This window comes from Lepus europaeus, chromosome 14 (genome assembly GCF_033115175.1).
Source record: "Lepus europaeus isolate LE1 chromosome 14, mLepTim1.pri, whole genome shotgun sequence".
NCBI lineage: Eukaryota > Metazoa > Chordata > Mammalia > Lagomorpha > Leporidae > Lepus > Lepus europaeus.
The window spans coordinates 61,830,933-61,845,614 of NC_084840.1; the positions used below are offsets into that span (position 1 = coordinate 61,830,933).

General features: G+C 36.5%; 1 protein-coding gene across 9 annotated transcripts in view; it reads right to left on the reverse strand.

Annotated features, from left to right (window-relative positions):
- CEP170 (centrosomal protein 170) overlaps positions 1 to 14,682 on the reverse strand; it is a 146,859-nt gene that overhangs the window by 49,755 nt on the left and 82,422 nt on the right. For 7 of the 9 annotated variants that reach the window (XM_062210704.1, XM_062210703.1, XM_062210702.1 and 4 more), the window contains one exon: positions 3,860 to 4,009. The exons of the other annotated variants lie outside the window; for them this stretch is intronic. In XM_062210704.1, coding sequence (XP_062066688.1) covers positions 3,860 to 4,009 — 150 coding nt within the window. The remainder of the gene's footprint in view (positions 1 to 3,859; positions 4,010 to 14,682) is intronic. 9 annotated transcript variants of the gene reach the window in all.

Sequence of the window (14,682 nt, forward strand, 5' to 3'; positions counted from 1 at the left end):
AACACATCATACAAAGCCACAATTAAATCTCACCTTGCTATTTTATCATTTATTAAGTTTCCTCATATATAAAATAAAGATTATCTAGGTATCCCTTTTAACAATACTTTATTATTACTATAAATATAGTGTAATTTTATCTACTTTTTAAATACTAACAGCTAGAACCCTTGTAGCTTAAAATTTACTGGACTGCTAGATAAGCTTATCTGTATATCACAGGTTTATGGCCAGAGCAGCAGAATTAGTTCTGCTCCATTGTGGGGAACAGGAGGTCTAAAGGTCGACTCCCAAATGATTCTTCAACCTTCTAGGAAGGAAGACTGGTTCCAGGGTCTCAGGAAGTATTAGACTGTCTTGTTCATATCCTCAGGGATTTCAAAAACAAAACTTCAGACTTCTCTCTAAAACACTTTAATATTTCCAGAAGAAGCTAGAAATCAATCTGAGAATTCTACAACAGTCTAAACCTAGACTGGCCCCTGTCTAGATCTCTCCCTCCCAGTCAAACATGAAATAGAATTTAAGGGGATGATGATGTGGTGCAGCAGTTTGAGCCCCCACCAGCAACGCTGGCATCCCACATAAGCACTGGTTTGAGTCCTGGTCACTCCAACTCTTTTTTTTTTTTTCCGACAGGCAGAGTGGACAGTGAGAGAGAGAGACAGAGAGAAAGGTCTTCCTTTGGCCGTTGGTTCACCCTCCAATGGCTGCCGCGGTAGGCGCACCGCGCTGATCCGAAGGCAGGAGCGAGGTGATTATCCTGATCTCCCATGGGGTGCAGGGCCCAAGCACTTGGGCCATCCTCCACTGCACTCCCAGTCCACAGCAGAGAGCTGGCCTGGAAGAGGGGCAACCGGGACAGGATCCGGCACCCCGACAGGGACTAGAACCCGGTGTGCCGGCGCCGCAAGGCAGAGGATTAGCTTGTTGAGCCGCGGCGCCGGCCCCTGGTCACTCCACTTCTAATCCAGCTCCCTGCTAATGTACCTGGGAAAGCAGTGGAAGATGGCCAGTACTTGGTCCCCTGCCACCACATGGAAGACTCAGCTAAAACTCCTGGCTTCTGCCTGGCCCAGTTGTGGCCATTGAGGACATCTGGGGAGTGAACTCCCTCTTTCTCCCTCTACGTAACTCTGCCTCAAATAAATAAATAAATATTTTTAAAAGAATTTAATTTATTATATGGTCCCAAAGACTTATTGATATACATTGGTAATTCTTAAGACCAGGGTACTCTAAACATTTAATATCAAAGAGGAGTATAGGAAAAAAAAAGTCACTATAAATATCTCACTAAAAATGATTTCATATTGAAGCTAGAATGACAAATAGGGGATAGAAAGCTATGATAGAATCTTTATTTTGACCTGTTAAAAGCAAATATTTTAAACAAAGCATACAATTAATGTAAAGGTTTCATTCAGAATACATGTACAATTTTAAGAATAGTAGGTTAAAATAGAAGTACAGGGGCTGGTGTTGTGGCATAGTAGGCTAATCCTCTGCCTGTGGTGCCAGAATCCCATATGGGTACCGGTTCATGTCCCGGCTGCTCCTCTTCTGATCCAGCTTTCTGCTAATAACCTGGGAAAGCAGTAGAAGTTAGCCCAAGTGCTTGGGCCCCTGCACCCACATGGGAGACCCAGAAGAAGCTCATGGCTTTGGATTGGCCCAGCTCCAGCGGTTGTGGCCATTTGAGGAGTGAACCAGCAGATGGAAGGCCTTTCTCTCTGTCTCTCTTTCTGTCTGTAACTCTGCCTCTCAAATAAATAAATAAAATCTTTTTTTTAAAAAAAAGTACAGTGCATGATATATATACAATGAAGTCTAAGGATACCAAAGGCTGCTGAATCCTTTTTCCTTCAAGGTTTTGTGCTACCTTCCCACATATGTGAGTACCAAGCTACTCACTCTAAAAATATTCACAAGAGTGGGTTTCACTGACACATACTTATATACAATCATTCCATCAAGAATGTTCTCATGGTCTGTTAGATGACTGCTGCAAAGGCAGGAATATCCTGGAGCTATTTAAATTTTACCCAGTATGGGCTAAGGGAAGAGAAGTGAGGAGAGTCTATTTAAAGTCACATTCATAGTGCTGGTCCTGAATTAATCAGAATACCTCAACAACTGTCATCTTCTATCAGTAAGTAAATGAAACATTCTGTGAAACAGAAACCAAGATAAACAAGATGAAAATATAGTAATCACTTTTTTTCAGGAGATGGCAGATGGTAGAACAATTTTTACATGGATAATGAAACACAAAGGATTACTTACCTATTTATACAGTATTTATTTACTTTTCATGTAAATGGAATGTATGATTTATATTTATCTTAATATTTCTTTTATTTATACTTTATTTACCATTTATGTATTACTAATTAGCTCATTTTCTGAGAGGCAGTATAGCTTGAGTACAAGAACGAGTTGAAAAATCAAGGTTGCTTAAGGTTCAAATTCTGGCTATTCTTTAAGAATAATTTAAGAGCTTGACAAAGTTAACTTCTATGGACTTCAGTTTCTTCATGTCACACACAAAATTTCCATTGAAAGTTAACTCTTATCTGAATACATAATAATGAATATTTCTGACATAAATGTTTTATAGTTCTTTTTGACACATTAATGTGGAATGAAACTCTAGTATCATTTCCAGTAAGAGAGTAAATACTGCTTAACTACATCAGCAAGTACCACGCTGGGTGCTTTATGAACGTCAATGAATATTCCATTAACAAGTTTTTATCAAAAATACCATTTGCATAGAGAAGAAAGTTGAAAACAGAAGAAAAGTGACTAAGTAAAAGGTACTCAGCTAGAAAGAGTTCTGGGATTTGCATCCAGGTGGTTCTAGGTCTGCTATGAGGGTACTTCAAAACATTCAAAGAAAAATGGAGTCAAAAAATAAGTTTATTCTGGTACAAAAAAACTTAAAATTTATGCAGTTTTTCCGTAACACGAATACTCCATGAATTTTCTGATGATCCTTCAAATACCACACTGACTCCATAGCTATCTTAACCATGCCATCTTTAATTAATTGTATATTATACAAATTACATCATGAGGTGTTCTGCCCTGGCACTTATTAAGAAATATAAGTTGTGGCTGGCACCGCGGTTCACTAGGCTAATCCTCCGCCTGCGGAGCCGGCACCCCGGGTTCTAGTCCCGGTTGGGGCGCCGGATTCTGTCCCGGTTGCTCCTCTTCCAGTCCAGCTCTCTGCTGCAGCCCAGGAAGGCAGTGGAGGATGGCCTAAGTGCTTGGGCCCTGCACTCCCATGGGAGACCAGGAGGAAGCACCTGGCTCCTGGCTTAAGATCGGCACAGGCCGAAGTACACCGGCCTAGCAGCCATTTGGGGGGTGAACCAACAGAAGGAAGACCTTTCTCTCTGTCTCTCTCTCTCTCACTGTCTAACTCTGCCTGGCAAAAAAAAAAAAAAAAAAAGAAAAAGAAAAAGAAATATAAGTTGTATCTACCAGACAGCAACTTACACATATTTCCAGGATAGTGTACAGGCTTTCTAATTTCAAATACATACTTGCTAGCAAGTATACACAGTGTGTAGTTCTTGTTTGGTCAAATAAAACAATGAGCTCATTGTTTACTGAAATGTATTGTTTTCCTCACTGACAAAAGAAACCAATTTAAATGAACATAACAAAAACTAAAACTGAATTACTACAAAATTGCTTTAGCCGTTCATTAGAAATGAAAAATGTGTGAAGATTTAGTTTTTAGAAGTATTTTACAAGGAGATATACCAATTAGTTGAAATAATGCAATTTATAAATAATAAAAATTTATACTTCATGCATGTGAAAAGCTCATGGAAGGAATGTATACCTCTGAGCTATGAAATCCAGGTGTGGTCAGTGGTTTTCTCTCCTCCATTACTACTGCAGCAGAACTGACAGCCCAATCTTTTATCAGATCTTTATGTTTTTCATTGATAATGGGCCTGTTATAATCCTGATTGTCATCTATTCCAAACACCTAGGAGGAAAATATTTTCCAAATGAAAATGGAAAGTCTGAGCACCAGATCCAAGTACAGAGAGAGTCAAAGAGGAAAACATGTAGTCATAGTTCATATAAATTTAACAATCCTTTTTTAATATGTAGCAAATGTTCTATATGTTAAAAATATACAGCATATGATATTGGATGTGTTAAAAGTTCTAATAATATTGTCAGATATTACACTAAGGCAAAAAGTTAGGAAAGAGTACTTCAGTTTATTTTCAGCTTATTTCTTTGCTTTATAATTTTTCAGAAGCATGTTGAAAAACTATAAAGTCATTTTATCTGTTCTTTCTCCATCAGATGTTTAACATTTATATGTATATGCATTAAACGTATACATAAAATCTCCTTAAAATATCAACAGATTTTATTGTATGATCTATATTGTATAGCATAATTCTCAAAACTTTATTTGCCTAATAATTACTTAATGAACTTTGTTTTAAATACAGATTCCTAGGCCTACTCAAAGAGATCAGGTTTTTCATAAGCAGGTTGCCAATTATCTACATTCAGAGATCAACAACCATGTGCTATACTTATGTGAAGGGCTTCAATCTTACTCATTTCATGGCACATAAGCCCTGGATTTTGCCAAATAGACTGAAAAAAGATTTAACTACATAAACTTTAACATTCTATTTTAAAATTCCATCTCCATTTTCTTCCCAATGCTACTTCCTTCTTTAAATGACACATAATATTCATACATATTTATGGGATATGGTGTACCCTGTATATGTATACAAAGGATACAATATATGTATACAAAGTATGGTGATTAAATCAAGGTAATTAGCATTTCCATCTCTTCAAACTTTTAGCATTTATATGTATTAGAACCTCTTCAAACTCTTTTCATCTAGTTATTTAGAAATACATAATAAACTGTAGACTTGGTTCTTTATAACTGTTAGCTATAGCTCTGATGACTAAAATCAAGAAAAAATATGCACTTGAATTAGCAATTTGTTGAAAGGATCTTTGTAATATAAGCAGGGAGCTTTCATTTTCTGTAAGAGAAAAATGCCTTAAAGTACACAATGTTTTGGAGAACTTTCCAATGATAAGAGAGTACTGCAATCTGATAAATTCTAAAGTTTACATTTAGTAGATACTAGATTTTTAAATTTACTCACTTAAAAATTTAACCACTAGATGGCCTTATTACATAGGACTTAATTCAAATAAAACTAATTTTTAAGAATCACGGTTTAATATTCTGTTGAACTACTCAATGCTCTATCTTTGCTTTAAGAGCACATTGTATATTATATTTTTTAATCAAAGAAGAATCTTAATAATATATGGATGCACAGTGTACAGAAAAGGAAAAAACAAAAATAGCTTTACTTTGTTAAACATGAGAATGAATTGTTTAACAATGAGAGTAAAAAAAAAATTTAGCACACCTATGTCCTCAACCTTCAATTATATTTGTAAATGACACAAATTAGAGCTATTCAAGTGGTGTCTGTCTTTAAAAAATTGAAAATAATTTCTAAGTCATTGGATTCCAAACTCAGTGAAGTTTATTTACCTCCTTTTACAATTATTAGAAAAAATTTAACTCAAGTTTGGCAATAGAAAGTAAAAACAGCCATATATGATTATTTTTTTGTTTCTCTTTGGCACAGTAATTTGGAAACTTTAAGAGATTTTATGATTTGGTGATATTTAATTCTAATCCATACTCAAAATTTGATTTGCTCAAACATCCAAACACCAGCCATTTCAAATAAAATATAATTAACTTCTCCAATCATTTCTGATACAATCTTGAAATAATAAAAGATACAAAGAATGCATTGAGAAAGGGGGTCAAACTGAACATTCCTTTTAAAGTATTAGTGATAGCTATAAATATCTCTGTTACAGAAGTTAATATTTATTTCCCTTTTAAATAAATGTTAAGGCCTACATTACTATGGGTAGAGAAGCCTTCAAATTTCATATCTGCATTTTTGAAAAATTAACTCTGAAAAGTGGTATCTATTCAAATATCTAGCTATAAAATATACATTTGTGACAGCTTTCATGTGAAAATAAGAGGATGTAAACAGTTTAAAATGTCTATCACTTTAAGGCTATCATACTTTCCACATTTAAAAAAGTACAAATAGGGGCCAGTGTTGCCATGTAGTGGGTTAAGCCACCACCTATGAAGCCAGCATCCCATCTGGGTGTCAGTTCAATCCCCAGGTGCTCCACTTCTGATCTAGCTCCTTGCTAATGTGCCTGGAAAAGCATGGGAAGATGACCCATGTGCCTGGGCCCCTGCACCCATGTGCAAGACCGAGATGAAACTCTGGTGGAGGCCTGGTCCAGCCTCAGCCATTGTAGCCATTTGGGGAGTGAATAAGCAGATGGAGGATCTTTCCCTTTCTCTCTCTCACTCTCTCTCTCTAACTCTGCTTTACAAATAAAAAAAAATTTTTTTTAAAAGTACAATTTGATATATGAGCTAATAACTGAATAGAACCTGAGTTCCTCAAAGCCAAGATCAAATTTGCTAGGTTCTCTCATCTTTCATTCTAGATTGTATCCCTTGGGCTTCACTTCAATTACCAACTATAGATAGCTGTTAACATGTGCTCTTTTATGGACAACTGAAAAGATATTTCAAATGCAGCTTGTTAGCCACAGAGTCATGATTCTCTTCTCTTTCCCACTGTGACTCAGTCTCAAATCAAATTCCCACACTTGATATAATACAAAACTTTGGTCTCTCATCCAGTTAGGGACCTCTTTAGGTTTCTAGAAGTCTGTAGTGGAAAAGGAATGGATCAGACACCAAATTTTGATGCCTCCTCTCCAGCAGAATCTCTCACCCCAATTTCATCAGGCAGTTTCTAATTCTTCCACGGTGGAGCTAAAAGGAAAGAGTGCTGGTACAGGAACAGAGAGTTTCTTCTTGAACTTGCATTGTCAGAGTTCTCTGGACCTGGCAGATGTTTAAAGACAATTCATTTATCTTGGGGGTAGGGAGCAGTTTGCATGTGGCCCTCTTTCCTATAGTTGCCTGGATCCAGATAGATAACCTTCTGTATGGGGAGTGACCTGTGATCCTTCCCATGGCCTCTGGACTTGGGGTAATAATACCCTTCACCAAGTACTATGCAACATGGTCTCAATCCTTTATTTGGATTATGTGCATATGATATTTGGCACCTGACTTTGAGATTTCACACCTGTATTTCAGTGGTTCCTCTAAACAACTTTAACAACTTATTACTGAAGTATGGTAGTTACTATCTATAGGCCTACAGACTTTACAGGGGATTTAAAGATCTATATGAGGGAGTTGGATAACAGATACCAACTTGGAGTTAGATCACAGGAATAAGTTCCTAGTGTTACACAGCATAGTCGAGGTGATTATAGTTCACAATAACTTATTATATTTTATGAGCAAATAGAAGACAGGAGTTCCAAGGCTCATCATAAAATAGTGTCAATGACTGCACTGATTTGTTTAGTATATACTGTGTGTGTTTCCACCATAGCCCATAAATGTGTATAATCATTGTTTAACATTTAAAAAAATATATATATGTGTGTTTTAATTCTTGAGTAGGTTAAGTCTGTAAAAAGAGTTTTCTAAAAAAAATAAAAGAGAGAAAAGTCACCTAAAAGAATCATGTAGGCGTGTTTTATAATTAAAGCCCAATTTCTATAAGAACTAGACTATATTCACAGACCTTAGTTTTAAATTTAAAGAAACTACACATTCTCCAGATTATAACAGACTAGTGTATACAGTACAAGCCAAGCCTAAGAAAGCTGAACATTGACTTTTTCAATGATAATCATTATCATTTAAATGATGATTAAATCATTATCATTTAAAAACTTATATTGCACAGAGAAAATTCACAGTTACCAATTCTCAAATTGGAGTGCCTGGAAAGGGACAATAGTGTAATATCAAACTAAAGAATACAGGGCCAGCTTTCTTGTGGGTAAATATCCCACTTATTTAAAAATAATAAAGAATAAAATTACATATAGTAACATCAGATAGAGGACATTTGCTTACTGTGATAGAAGTCAGAGACTGGTGTGAAAGAGGCTTGTGCATAGAAGTATGCAAATACAAATGTAGGATAAATGGTAATTCAACAGCAATAGTTTTTAATCAGTTTAAAAAATATCAAAATCAGTTGGGAGTTCTAAAATCTATCTTCTCACAGAAGTGAGAAACTAATGGTAGATTAAACACCAAACTTCTATAGACTTATTTAAAAATAACAACTGAAGAATAGTGTTACATCATTGTATGAATCTTGTCAAGGTATTTAAGAAAAAAATGAAGTTTCAACTCAGGTGAGCAGAACATCTCTGTCTTCAGTGAACAAAAGACTTCCCTGAATAAGAACAAGTTTGCTATCAGTGTATAACAATAGTAGAGGTTCTCCTGGTTTATGAAAATCATTTGACAAAAAATTACTGTAAGAACTATCCAGAATTCTATTTACTAATGTCAAGGGACTAATCAAGATGATTTAAGAGGATATATATCATAACATGCTTGTAAATTAACTTTTCAATTTAAAGTCCAGATAAGATTGTTTGAGTTCCAGAACAGGTGAGGGAAAGTACTTTATCACTTTTCATGGCACACAAATAAATATATGTATATAAACATTCATAATAGCATTATTCACAATAGCCAAAGATAGAAGCAGCCTAAATGTCCATCAATGGATGGGTAATAAATGTGGTTTACCCCACAACAGTATATTATTTGGCCATAAAAAAGAGAATGAAGTATTGATCCATGCAACATCACAGATGAACCTTGCAAACATTATTCACAGGGAAAGTAGCCAGGCATACAAGGCCATATGTAGTATGACTTCCTTTCCAGAAAAAGCAAATCCAGAGACAAAAAGTAGATTAGTGGCTGCCAAGAAGCTGGCGGAGAAAGGAATGGGAAGTGACTGCTTCATGGGTATAAGACTTCTTTTGGTAGTGATGAAAACGTCCTGAATTTACAAAAAGGCTGATGTTTTAAAACATTCTGAATGTACTAGAAGCCACTGAATTGTACATTTTAAATGGCTAAAATGTTTAGTTTTATATCCTATGAATTTTACCTACTTTTTTTTGAAAAAATGGAACCATCTGTTTCTATTCTTTCTGTGTACTTCTGAGTAAAAACATGTTCTCAAACCTTTGTCTTCTGTCTTAATTGATTAGGTGTCCCTAATTCTTCCTACTCCTTAACCTTACAACACAGTCTCTTCCCTTTCCTCATCTTTTTCTCTTAGCTCTTTCTTTCATGTCTTTAAATTACACCCAGATCTCACCTATTGAGTCTAGAGTTAAAGTGTCTGACTTCCCTCTCTTCTATGGTTCATTTCCTTGCCATGCACTCTGTCCTTCCATCCCTGCAATCTCGCTGCTCATCAATCACCTCTTCTCATTTTCTTGCCAAACCAATTTTTAAACTGAAATTTCTTAGCTGAGTATTGCTAGAAATTGAAAGGCAACTCTAGTGTTCTAATCAAGGCAAATCGGCTGCAACTTAAACAATTCATTTTCTTCTTATACAATCTGTATTTTTTGTATCCAACTTATTTTTTATTTTATTTTTAATTCTAATTAGTTTTTTTTAAAAGATTTATTTATTTATTTATTTATTTTACAGATAGAGTTACAGACAGTGAGAGAGACAGAGAGAAAGGTCTTCCATCCGTTGGTTCACTCCCCAAATGGCCGCCATGGCTGACACTGCGCTGATCCGAAGCCAGAAGCCAGGTGCCTCTTTCTGGTCTCCCATGTGGATGCAGGGCCCCAAGCACTTGGGCCATCCTCCGCTGCTTTCCCAGGCCACAGCAAAGAGCTGGACTGGAAGAGCAGCAGCCAGGAATAGAACCAGTGCCTATATGGGATGCCGGCACTGCAGGCAGAGGATTAACCTAGTGCACCATGGCGCTGGCCCCAATTCTAATTAGTTTTTAACAGATTCAATGTAATAATGATGTTCCCTTCCTCCCTCCCTCCCTTTCCTCTGCCTTTTTCCCTCCCACCCTCTTTTCTTCTTTTTTTTTTAATTTTTGAGCTAACATTTAAAATTTATATTACAGTAAAAGGCTTAACATTTATTATTAAAAAAAAGCTTAGGTTATATCACATATCAGGTACAAAACTGTACGTTTTAAGTAAATAAAAATTTTGTTTCTTTAAGTACAAATATAACCTTTAGGGTTTAGATTCAGATTCTGAGCACAGATTTTTCTTGGACTGTCTGACTCACTGCTGTAGATGTACTTTATCCTGTGTTTCCCCTCCTGTTATAGCTCTCCTGCTTCTGGATTCTTTCCTACTACCTGTTGCCTATAGAACCAGCAAAGACCAGGACCTATAAGGCAACAAAAAATGCTAACAAGAAGCATCTGAGAGGAGGTAAGTTGACACAATGGACAGGAATCAAAATTCAACACAGAAGAAGTATCTGGTAGAGCTTGTCTATGACTGGAAATGTATGAGGAGAAATACTTCAAAGGATAGAGCCTCAAACCCTCTATAATGACCAATTGTTTTTCTTGTCCATTTAGCATTTGGCTTTCTGATCTCACTATAAGTTATTTTCTCGTTCAACTTAGAAGGCTAGAAGTATTTCTGACGGGCTCTTCTTCCCTCAGTGGGATCTATTTGGATTAAGGAGTGAGGAGGAGAAACTCATACTGTGATGGTCTCTCTGGAAAGGTGGCTATTATAAAGATGTTGGGGGAAGGGAGACTGAGGAATATTATTTTTACGATAGGAGGTAACTGCCTTTAATCCAGGGTGTCAGCAGCATTTTCTTCTTTAAAGCTTTTATTTATTTTTATCTTATTTGAAAGACAGAGAGACAGCAAGAGAGACAAAGACGGAGAGATATTTTCCATCTGCTGTCTCACTCCCTGAATGCCTGGGAATGGGCCCGGCCTATAGCATCAGCATCCCATTCTGGGTGTGGGTTCAAGTCCTGGCTGCTCTACTTCTGATCCAGCTCCCTGCTAATGTGCCTGGGGAAGCACTGGAAGATGGCCCAAGAACTTGGATCCCTGCACCCACATGGGAGACCCGGAAGAAGCTCCTAGTTGCTGGCTTTGGCCTGGCCCAGTCCTGACTGTTGTGGCCATTTGGGGAGTAACCAGCAGATGGAAGATTCTCTCAGTAACTCTGCCTTTCAAATAAATAAAATAAAATCTTTAAAAAAAAGAAAAAAGAAAAAGTTTTTGTGATTCCCCATCGCATTCAGCATGAAAAAAATCTAAAGTCCTTGGTTGGATAAATAGGGACATAAAATCTAGTCTAATCCCATCTCACAAAAGTAACTGTGACAGGCAGGGATACTGGAAACCAGCATACTTAGTGAAATAAGCCAGTCCTAAAAAGACAGATATCATACGTTTTCCCTGAGCCGAGGTAACTAACAGAGTATTTGAAATGTAATGTCTATGAGAGAAATGGTCATTTTGAGATTCATTGATTGTTTACTGGTCTCTTCTGTTGAGGAACAGTGTTTTTTTGTTTTTTTTTTTTCTTCATACTATTTGTTGAACTCTTATTTACTGTGTGGTTAACTACACAATCACTAAGTAAACTGAAAATAGATCTTTGTAAAAATTAAAAAAGGGAATGTGAGAGGGAGGAGGAAGTAGCTTGGGTGGGAGGGTAGGGGCGAAGTATCAGTATGTTCTTAAATCTGTATATATGAAATACATGAAACTTGTATAACTTAAATAATTTTTTTTAAAAAAAGTAACTGTGGTCCTCAACAAATCCCACTTACTCCTGTGCATTTAAACAGATCATTCCATATTTTTAGAAAATACTTCTATCATGCCTATTATGGGGATAATTACAGATGTTTCAAAGTTAGCCCAGTTAGGAATCAAATTGAGGATACTTTATATGCTGACCCTAGGTTCCGGCATTCATGAAGTTTCATCTGTGTATGTATGTGCATGTGTGCATATGTGTGTCTTTTTAGGGGAGTGAAGAGGCAAATAAATAAACAGGGAACAGTAAAGTAGTGACAAAGCTTGTGCTTAAAATGAAACAAGCTGATGACAGCACCCCAGGAGTTTCTTTAGATTGGATACCTAAAGACTCGTCTCTGGAAGGGATGTTTAACCTGTCGTCTCCTCTTAGAAGCTATTGATACCTTTGCTCCAACAACTTAAGTCTTTTTTTTTTTTTTTAATGGAAAGGGTTTATTGGGAAACCCAGTAGGCTGGAGGGAAGGGATGAAGAAGGAAAAGAGAGAGAGGGAGAGTATAAGAGAGAGAGACAGAGAAGAGAGGAGCCAGCGAGGAGAGAAGAGAGACGAGAGGAGGAGAGGAGAGCAGACAAAAAGAGTCAAGAGAGCACATCAACTTAAGTCTATCAAAACATTCAACATACTATTCTTAATCCATTTGTTTCTTCTTATATAATTATAAACCAGTACATACCTCATTTCTTGAGGGAAAGAATTCAATCTTTTCAATTTGAATAACTCTCTCCTAACACAACACTTGGTACATAAGTCAATATTGAATGCAAACTAAATGGTCGGCACCACGGCTTACTAGGCTAATCCTCTGTCTGCGGCGCCAGCACCACGGGTTCTAGTCCTGGTTGGGGCGCCGGATTCTGTCCCAGTTGCTCCTCTTCCAGTCCAGCTCTCTGCTGTGGCCCAGGAAGGCAGTGGAGGATGGCCCAAGTGCTTGGGCCCTGCACCCGCATGGGAGACCAGGAGGAGGCACCTGGCTCCTGGCTTTGGATTGGCGCAGCATGCCGGCCGTGGTGGCCATCTGGGGGGTGAGCCAATGGAAGGAAGACCTTTCTCTCTGTCTCTCTCTCTCTCTCTCTCTAACTCTGCCTGTCAAAAAAATAAAATAAAAAAAAATTGAATGCAAACTAAATGAAAATAAAATTGCTCTCAAATGATGGAGTGAAAAAAGACAACATGAAAATTTTCAGGACAAAGAACATTTACATTCAGAAGGACAACTGTTGATGGCCTTGATTCTATACCACACACTCAAATTCCAAAAGTGAGAAGACAGATGACAGAGTTCATCCAGGCAATCTGATAGGATGCCTTTATGTTTCCTTTCTTCCCCAAGTGCTTTTAATGCTTCCATCCTGGCTATCCGTGGCCTTTGTTCTCTCCACACCCAAAGGTTACTTACTTCATTTTTCTCAGACATTTGATTCCTGGTGCCCTGCTTTGGTTTCTCCAGAGCCTGGCATTAAATAGCCTGAATTTGACTTCCAGCTCTAACCACAGATAATGAAATCTGAGTTCTTTTTCTCTGGTAGTCACAGCATAATGTAGAGAAACATGTCTTCCCTACAACGTGGTCTCAGCTCTGTTTTTCTGATTTATATAAACTAAGAATGGCAGATACTAAAGAGCCTCATCTGCACTCCATCTTCCACCTGGGCTTCATATTTGACCCTTTCAACACTGTAAGTACTTTCTAGGATTTGTCAGTAATTTGCATAGATATTCATATGGGGAAACCTCTAGTAAGGGCAATAAGAAAACTATAAAATTTTATAGAGCTCTTAAAATAGGAATTATGATAAGTCTTTTATATGTTTTATTGAATTTAATTGCCTAGTAAATTTCTTACATTTTATACATAAAAAACAGGCTTCAAAAGGTTATTTTACCTAAGGACACATGTAGAGCTTAACTTAATCCCAGATCTGTATTTGTGCACGTGTCCCTGTTCTTAAATACTGTAATATATATAACCTCTGATTGTAAAATAATCTTTAATGAAAAAAAAACAATGAGTTTCTTAAATCCTATATTTCTTTTATTAACAACTATAATAATATTGCTCACCTACACTTATTTCCTAGACAAAGTGGTCTCCAAAGATTTGGAGTTGTGTACTCCAAAAGCGAAAGATTTTCAGCATATACTCCTCAACACATGTATTTAGATACTATATGTGTGTATTAATGTAGTAATTGATTGTATGTATTATAGAACACACTCCAAAATGGAAATAAAATAGTGGAAATCAAAAGTTAACATAAGTTTTATTATTTTCTCTGCATCTCAAGGGGTTACTGGCTTACTCCAAGACCACTCTCAAAATTCATCATCTAAACCTGTGCATCTCAAATGTTACTATGCATACAAATCACCTTGATATCTTTTTAATGCAGATTCTGATTCAGCACATATGGGATAGCCTGAGAGTTTGTACTTCTAATGGGCACCAGACTAATATTAATGGTGTTCATCCATGGAGCACATTTGGAGTAATATCCATTTTTAAGAGAGTAATGTTTATAGTCAAATTTATGCTGCTATTTCCCAGGAGGTAGAAGAAATTGATTCTAAAGTCAACTTTAATTACCATGGTCATGATACATATTAACAAATAACACCAAAGAACTCAAGTGAAATGTAGGTAATTATCATGAATGGGTTAAACTGCAAATATAAAAAAAACCTGCTTTTGTTTTCATAGACTTCATTTTTATCATCAAAGACAGCAGTGCACTATAGGACATTAAGAAAATACAGAGAACAAAATTAATTTAAAAATATGTATTTTCATCTGCTTCCAACATGAAGTTAGTAGGCAGGAAACTTACACTTAACTATTATCAACTACTATTTACATTTATGTTAACGAG